This window comes from Sinocyclocheilus rhinocerous, unplaced genomic scaffold (genome assembly GCF_001515625.1).
Source record: "Sinocyclocheilus rhinocerous isolate Xijiao unplaced genomic scaffold, SAMN03320098_v1.1 scaffold2309, whole genome shotgun sequence".
Classification (NCBI taxonomy): Eukaryota; Metazoa; Chordata; class Actinopteri; order Cypriniformes; family Cyprinidae; genus Sinocyclocheilus; species Sinocyclocheilus rhinocerous.
This window is the reverse complement of record NW_015644615.1, coordinates 244,494-253,391: the sequence shown is the minus strand read 5'-3', so window position 1 is coordinate 253,391 and position 8,898 is coordinate 244,494. Positions and strand designations below refer to the sequence as shown.

At 39.0% G+C, this 8,898-nt stretch overlaps 1 protein-coding gene across 1 annotated transcript in view; it reads right to left on the bottom strand.

The window, feature by feature from the left end:
- The window catches only part of LOC107758373 (uncharacterized), a 19,341-nt gene extending 11,037 nt beyond the window's left edge, over nt 1–8,304 (bottom strand). The window contains exons 1-11 of the mRNA XM_016576090.1: nt 8,223–8,304; nt 7,941–8,047; nt 7,742–7,822; nt 7,014–7,219; nt 4,035–4,135; nt 3,855–3,960; nt 2,107–2,207; nt 1,914–2,032; nt 939–1,094; nt 620–834; nt 339–424 (exon numbers count right to left, since the gene is read on the bottom strand). Of these exons, the coding sequence (XP_016431576.1) occupies nt 339–424; nt 620–834; nt 939–1,094; nt 1,914–2,032; nt 2,107–2,207; nt 3,855–3,960; nt 4,035–4,135; nt 7,014–7,219; nt 7,742–7,822; nt 7,941–8,047; nt 8,223–8,304 (1,360 nt within the window). The remainder of the gene's footprint in view (nt 1–338; nt 425–619; nt 835–938; nt 1,095–1,913; nt 2,033–2,106; nt 2,208–3,854; nt 3,961–4,034; nt 4,136–7,013; nt 7,220–7,741; nt 7,823–7,940; nt 8,048–8,222) is intronic.
- Nucleotides 8,305–8,898: the final 594 nt, after the last annotated feature.

Here is an 8,898-nt window from a genome sequence, read left to right as displayed (position 1 = left end):
GTGTGTGTGTGTGTGTGTGTGTGTTTGAGTGTGTTTGTGTGTACTGGTATATAAGGTTTATGAGGACACAATTGTGTATAATGACATGGGTACTACAACGTAAACATGGTTTATGAGGACATTTCCTGTGTCCCCGTAAAACAAAAGGCTTAAAAAACAGTGTTTTATGAAATTCAAAAATTGCCAGTAGTTTTCTGTAAGGGGTAGGTTTAGGTGTAGGGTTGGTGTAGGGCGATCGAAAATACAGTTTGTACAGTATAAAAACCATTACGCCTATGGAGAGTCCCCATAAACCACAAATGCAAGTGTGTGAGAGTGGGTGTGTGTGTGTGTGTCACCTGTGAGTAGCTGTTGGATGTTGTTATAGATCTGACGTTGTGTGCTTTCATCCAGAGCCGTTCTTTGAGAGTCCAGCACACTGACACTGCGTCACAAACACACAGACATTGTTTTACTCTGCATATATGCTACTGTCTGTGTTTATTGTCCATGTTTACTGTTGCCATGCAATGCACTAAAAATGGCTATAAATCGACTTTGACTTTAATGAGTGAGTGAATCATCTGAAAACCGCATGAATATTTTCTCACTACAACTGAGCAAAAACACAGTCTCTTACGCCTCCTGTTTGACACTGCAGCCTCGAACTCTGACGATGTCGAAATACACCGAAACGTCTGCTGAGCTCAAAGCAGACAGCAGCGGCCTGAGTCGAACCGTGAGCCAGACTGACAGCTCGGAATCACTGACTGAAGGAGACGACAGATCGCCTCGCACAAACACTGTCTGCAGGAAGGCCTGCTTCACCTCCACAGAGTAGCCCTGTTCATTCACCTGCACAGAAGACCAAGACAAGACAAGAATGAGGCAGGAGGACAGATGGACATAAACAAATGATAAGGATATTCACAGCTGCAGAGAACAAATCCACAACGTACTTGGATGTTTGGAGAAAGAACATCAAAAAACTCTGAAAGCGTCTGCGTTTGAAGCTCATTCATCACAGTCTGAACATCCGCTGGTCCGCTGAGACGTGACGGGTCGGAGCAAAGCTCAGCCAGCTGGGACACAGTCAGAAACTCCACCACCTCAACCTGACCGAGAGACAGAGAAAATAATTAATACAGAGAGAGAGAGAGGACGGATCAAATGAAGATGTTACTGCAGGAAAACCGTTACACAAAAATTACAGCAAAATTCATCTTTTACAAACCAACTACTAATCAATAGTCAAAGACCATCCATGTATATTTTTCAGATTTTTTCTTCTAAATATTTTAAAACATATTTATTATATATATTTATTTATTTGTATTTATTTGTTTCTAAATCTTATTTTTATTCATTACTCAGCATCTTTTTTAATACTTTTTTTTATATTATATTCTTATTTTAATTTAATACATTATATATGTCAAACCAAATATACCAAAACATACAATTATTTTAATGTATTAATTAAACATTGTAATGCACTCATTATATGATCTCATGAAACATTGTCTGATCTCATGAAACATTGTATGATCTCATGAGTAACTGTAACCACAGTTAAATTACATTTGAATCTATTCACTGTTATGCCTATGTTAATATAATTCATTAAAACACATGATAAATAACACATTTCAGATGTAACAAGGAATCTGTAAACATTACAATGCATTTTAACTTTGGTTAAAATTAATTATGAAAAGAAATAATACATTATAATGAACATTACGAATCCCTTTATAATGCTTCATACATAATGGCTTCAAGTAACTTGTTTTAGCTATAATTCTTTGGCAATGTTGTACTGTATGTAAGACAGTCATGCCAAAAAAGTATTCATTTGAAAATGTAGTAAAAATTTAGCGTCTGAGTGTGTGAGAGTGTTAAAACAGCACACAAACTGCCATCTCTCTGCTTACTCCATTAAAGTTTCGTTTCAAGTTGATAAAGTCAGTAAAGTTGGCGATGATGCGGAACTGTCCGAAGTTTTTCAGCAGCCAGTCGGCGTCACTGTTAGTACTGAGCACACAGGAATCTCCTGAAAATATCAGAGACACATTATTTAACACTTGTTTATACAAACACACAAGAACACACAAGCACACACGTTACCTTGGCTGGGCTGATGGGAGAGATAGTCTCGTGTGAAACTGTAGACGTACTCCGTCTGAATCGGTGTGAGACTGCTGAAAACGTTATCACAGCCTTTCACGCTACAAACACAGGAATAAATGAATGACTGGATGAACTACAAACGTTTTGTCCAACCAAAAAAAAACAAAAACAGATATTGCTGTGGAGAAACTACATCTCTGCATAACCCAGAAAGGACACTCTCTCCATCAGAGGTAAACACGTATCAAATAAACACAAAACAATATTAGTTATGGTATAATAAAATCATCTGGAGACAGATTTATAAACCTTACATGCTTGTAGACAGTGTCCATTTCTCCCCACTGTTGTCACTCAAGACAGCATATACTGTAAATATGGTTCTTACCAAATTAGGCTTACAGTTTTTCACATTTGCTAAGACACTAAATCCCATTCTTTTAACCAAATTCTCAATAGTCTGAACCAATTTCTCAAATAAATCACTCTCTCTGCAAAACCTTAAACAAGTTCAGGCAGTTTAGACACTGTTTGCAGATCTCATGCACTCTTTTAGCAAAACTCTAAACACATTCTCACTCACTAAAACACAATCTGAACCATGATAAACTTGTGGATCAAGACCCTAAACACAAGAAAGCAAAATTGCAACACGGCTGTCATCGTTTACACACAACAATTCAAAACTGTTCACACTTGTTTCTAAATATGTGAACGTACAAAATATAAGCCAGTTCAAAGTGCACAGATGGCACGGGTGCATCCATCAATCTGAGAGGTATGGAAGAGTGCGTATACGAGGTGGAGGAAGAGGAGGACGAGGAAGAGCAAGACCAAGAACACACACATATATATATATATATATATATATATATATACACAAATCAAGTGGAACAGAAAGACACGATCGCTACTAAGCAGAAAAAAGTTATTTAGTTAGTTGTAAGTGTTATGTCAGGGCAGTAATCCTAATCATCAGCCGAATTTAGAAGATACACCTGAGATCCTTTATTTGAACCATTAAAAAATGTTCTAGTGTATTTGCTTTTTAACTATGAATACAAACATATCTGCTTTTACTTTTGTAGCTATTTTGCCAGTCAGCTCCCGACATGATGTCATTCACTGTATGCGCAAATTGAAAGCGTCGCGTCTGGGCGCGCCATCTGCGCTCGTGCTCTTTTAAACTCATAATAAAGCAGTGAAGGATTTGTACAGAAATTACGCTGATCGACAGAACAAGTTTATATTTAGAAAATATTGCAATCACTCCAAAATAAATTACAACAACTCACACACCTGCATTAAGAGCTGTACTTTTTTGTGTGCCTATTTAGCCATTTGCATCGCACAGTTCGCAGCACCTGAAGTATGTGTTCGTTTCGTTACACATTCAGAAGGCGGGACCCGCTTTGAAACTGCAACATTTAATTGCAAACGAGTGTACTTCAACTATATCTAATGAACAATGAGGCTGGTATTTCTGCATGTCTTTACTGGAGGCTAGTATTTCTGCATGTCTTTACTGGTGGACTGGTGTATAGGGGATGTTACGGTTATGGAGGCCCCTCCTCAAAGCCCGAGGCCCTAGGCAATCGCCTGCTCTGCCTATAGCTAGCGCCGGTCCTGAGTTTGAGCTAGTTTTGAGTAGCAATTGGGCGAATTTTGTTGTGAAAACCTGGCAACCCTTTCCGTCAAGCAGGTAACGTTATTATTGCTAATATAGTGGACTCGTCGGAAAATACATTGGCATCATCTGTATTAAACAGAACATGGCGATGATGCGGAACTGTCCGAAGTTTTTCAGCAGCCAGTCGGCGTCACTGTTAGTACTGAGCACACAGGAATCTCCTGAAAATATCAGAGACACATTATTTAACACTTGTTTATACAAACACACAAGAACACACAAGCACACACGTTACCTTGGCTGGGCTGATGGGAGAGATAGTCTCGTGTGAAACTGTAGACGTACTCCGTCTGAATCGGTGTGAGACTGCTGAAAACGTTATCACAGCCTTTCACGCTACAAACACAGGAATAAATGAATGACTGGATGAACTACAAACGTTTTGTCCAACCAAAAAAAAACAAAAACAGATATTGCTGTGGAGAAACTACATCTCTGCATAACCCAGAAAGGACACTCTCTCCATCAGAGGTAAACACGTATCAAATAAACACAAAACAATATTAGTTATGGTATAATAAAATCATCTGGAGACAGATTTATAAACCTTACATGCTTGTAGACAGTGTCCATTTCTCCCCACTGTTGTCACTCAAGACAGCATATACTGTAAATATGGTTCTTACCAAATTAGGCTTACAGTTTTTCACATTTGCTAAGACACTAAATCCCATTCTTTTAACCAAATTCTCAATAGTCTGAACCAATTTCTCAAATAAATCACTCTCTCTGCAAAACCTTAAACAAGTTCAGGCAGTTTAGACACTGTTTGCAGATCTCATGCACTCTTTTAGCAAAACTCTAAACACATTCTCACTCACTAAAACACAATCTGAACCATGATAAACTTGTGGATCAAGACCCTAAACACAAGAAAGCAAAATTGCAACACGGCTGTCATCGTTTACACACAACAATTCAAAACTGTTCACACTTGTTTCTAAATATGTGAACTTGTTGTGAAAACCTGGCAACCCTTTCCGTCAAGCAGGTAACGTTATTATTGCTAATATAGTGGACTCGTCGGAAAATACATTGGCATCATCTGTATTAAACAGAACATAATCACTTCATCCGATGTTTAAATTAATTTAAAAAAGCCTTGACAGCCTTACTTACTGGAGATCCACAACTATTGACTTTGTTCTCTCTCACCAGACTTGGGTGTGTGTAGGTGATGTAAAAGAGGAAAGCAGGCATTTGGACCAAAGCACTGTGAGGTAAGGGAGGGGGAGACTCAAAATATTTATAAACTTAAAAACATTTTTGCCCCGTTTGCATTTGTGCTATTTTACTACTTACACTATTATTTAAAGTATAAAATATTGTTATTTACGATACACAGCATGGTATTTAATTTAATCATATTTTTAGGGGGGACAACCCTCAGATAGGTGGGGTCCTGTCACCCCCAACACCCCCCCGGGATTTCCACCTATGGTTGTTTTTCATGTCCACGGGTTTAAGCAACCCCAATAACGTGATATTTAGCCCCTAAAATGCTAATTTTACCAGGGGAACCCCACCGAAAACATGTATTTTAGCTCACCGGAATGCGATTTTTACCGGGGGATCCCCCCTCGAAATGTGATTGGGCTAGTTTTGGGCTAGTTTTGAGTAGCAATTGGACAGGTTTTGTTGTGAAAACCGGCAACCCTGCGTGGGACCCAACACAGCAGAGTGTGGCGCGGACAACACTTGATGGGCGGGCGCGGGCGGGTAGAGACTCATGTGTGCGGGATGCGGGAGAATAAGGGTGTACTCACACTAGGCAATCTTAACCGTGCCCGAGCGCGTCTGACCCCCAAAGCCCGTTTCGTTTTACTAGTGTGATCGCTTCGTACTGCGCTTGGGCGGGGTTCGTTTAGCCGTCCCTGGCTCGGTTGGAAGAGGTGGGCCAGAGCGTGGTTCAGTTATATATAGATCAGTGAGTGTGAGCGCTAACCGCGCTGGAGTGCTGAACTTCTGAAACGTGCAGCAAGATTGCGTATATATACTGTGAGAGGGCCGTGTGTTACCACGTCCCAAACGACTCAAAATAATAAACCACAAAGTTAACAAAATGATGCACTCCACTGTGCTGAGCGAGAGCGCTTCTCTGTGGTCTTCACGTGCTATCGGAAATTTCTTGTTTCCCACTTATGAAGTCGTGATTACGAGCACGTTGCATTCTTTTCTGTTAAAAACAACAGTGAACAGTGGTTTGTGAATGCTGATGCTTAGCCTAAATAATTTGATCAGGAGCGTCCATGTGAGCGCTGCTGCAGTCTTAGGCCCACCACAATTGCTCTCATTGGTTGTTTTGATGTAGTGTCTAATAAATGATATGTAGTGTGTATATTATTGACTAATGTGTGCATAATTTGAAACCGATTGTTTGATTTTACCAGAAGAGTCAGGGGTTTTATGAATTCACTTCGAAGGTTTGGATTTGTGTTTAAGGTTTTGAGAAAATGCGTGATGGTTTCAAGAAATGTGTTTTAACAATTCAAAAAAACTGTAATTATCTTTCAGGAACTTGCCAATTTAATCCTATTTACCATAGTCATTTCAGTTGATCATTTGCCTTGCAAAGACATCAGCCAATCAGAACAGTGGGTGTTTCCTTTGAAGGCAAGGGGCTCCAAAATGAAATGTTTCAGTCACAAGCTCAATGACAAAGTGGAAAATGACTTATTAAAATGTGACCTTTTTTCCAACATTACTAAACACTAGCCTGAACTTCATCAAATAGCATGATCATTATAGAATTAAAAAGCGTAGTCCTTTAAAAAGCATTAATGTGGCTAGTTAATTAAGTAGCGTTTCATAACTTGGGTTTCTTTCATTCTTCATTCCGCAGTTTATCATGGACATTAGTCCGTGTGCTGTAAAGGTCAAGATTCACTAAACATTGGTACACCAATGACTCAGTTGGTTTGGTTTGTTTTATCGTGATGTCATCAAATATAGTGATGAACATAGCTTTCAAACAGTCTTTACTGTTTATTACTGGGCATTGTTTGAAGTTTTAAGGAGCAAATTCTCTCACAAAGTGAAAGCCCTAGAAATGACTGACTGACCCTGGCCATCACACTGACGACTGGACTAGACTGAGACACACCTGGGTTCAAAATAGCTGCTCAACACTGCCATAAAATCAGTGCTAGAAATGTGTAGTCACAGATTCTTGTGGATGAAAGGTGCCTGCTATACAAAAGCAACTAGTGCTCACATTTCTCTGTAAGAATCACAGCTGATGGTTCTGGGGATGACAGAGAGGCTATCTGGACCGATCCCAGGGAGGAAAACGTGCAGGTACGTCTGGAACCATAACGAAAACGTCTGCGGATCGAAGGTTTCAAATCTGTTCGCCAGCTCCATCAATGTCATGTTCAGAATGATGTTGCTCACAGCAGTGCTGATGCTTGACACGTTTCTCTGAAAACAAAGCACAACACTAATACGTCACATATACTCTTGAATAGCTGAATACGGAAAAGACAAAACTTGTGATGTTCCAGGAAATCCCTTGTATGGACAAAAATATCCAGCTATCAGCGTAACATGATAGAGATATTCTGAATGAGGAAACTTGAAGACAATAAACACATGATTGCAACAATATATGATTTTTCTGTGTTCTTCAAGTCATCTCAGGTATTTTCATAAAGTATAAATTATAGGTTAAAGTATATTTATAATGCAATGCTTACTGACATAGCCTTTATGAATGTATAGACAACTATAATAATATATTTTTAATAATGTGATTCAACATTTTTTTGGCCAAAAACATAATAATAAATGAAAAAGTAAAAAAAATTAAAATATATCACATGAATACCAAAGTCAACAAAAAAACATTCCCACCTGTGCAGACATGCTGTTGAATATTTCAAAGAATTCATCCAACTGGTTCTAGTTCGGAGAGTGTACAACAGATTCAAACACTTCTCTAACAGCAGACTCATCATCCACCAGACCTGTTGTCAAGATTCGCTCCACCTTCTGTTCACCAGATAGAGAGCCAAACACGGCCTCCTGCAGAGTAGGAAATTCACTGTTACTTCTGTTAGGGAAGGAAACCTCCACACTGGATTCAAGATCATAACTGCACACTGAATTTCGGGTAGTAAGGAAGGTTTGAATTGTGCTTTACCCTAGAGATGTTGAATTCTGCCAAGTCAGAGTAAGGCACATACGTGAAGAACTGACCAAAGTTCAAAATCAGCCAGTCAGTGTCATTTTCAATGCTCTGTTTGCAGGCTACAGGATACAGACAGAGTAAAATTGCAAATGGTGAATAATTCAGTTGAATTATTGAAATGTTTAACTTACTGTAACAACAATGCTAAGTGTTGACATTAATTTAGATTTATTCACTTAGCAGGTACTTTTATTCAGAGCAAAGTTCAAGTGTGAATGATACAAAGAGATATACCTGGCTGACTGATCTGGTGCACCGACTGTTTAAGGTAAACTACTAGACTTGCAGCAACTTCCTCTCTTCTTTTGACAGGCATTTGTGAATAAGCCAAGCTGAGTCCGCTAACACTGTGAACAACATGAGAGCCACCAACATCTTGAATCTCTTTACACTTCTTTAATAAATGTTTGCCGTACAACATGCAATATAATAAAACATTTTAAATGGAGAGCAGCCCATTGTATTAAAATAAATGTGGAAAAATTAGAAAAATTATAACAGAAAGGCAAACATGCTCAGCAAAAATGCAATTTGTGACAAAAACTTGCTTTAAAAATTGGCTGACAAGCAATTTAAGATATGCCCTTAATATATTTGCAACCCAGCAAAAGAAACTACTCTTAGGCCTAAATGTGTAGTAAAACAAGAGATCATAATAATAAATAATATCGATAATCACTCACATCACATGGTAGATGGTGCAGTTGACGCCAGCTGTGACCTTAACCAGCATTTCTGCGGTGAAACTGGGGAGGATAGGGATGAGCTTCACGGTGAACCACACTACCCAGTCATGAGCTTCAAATGCATGGAATTTTGATTCAATGATTAAGAAGATTCGGTTCATCATCACGTCGCTCACAGCAGGGGTGATATCGGGAATCTGCAGGGACACAACAACAAGAGTGTG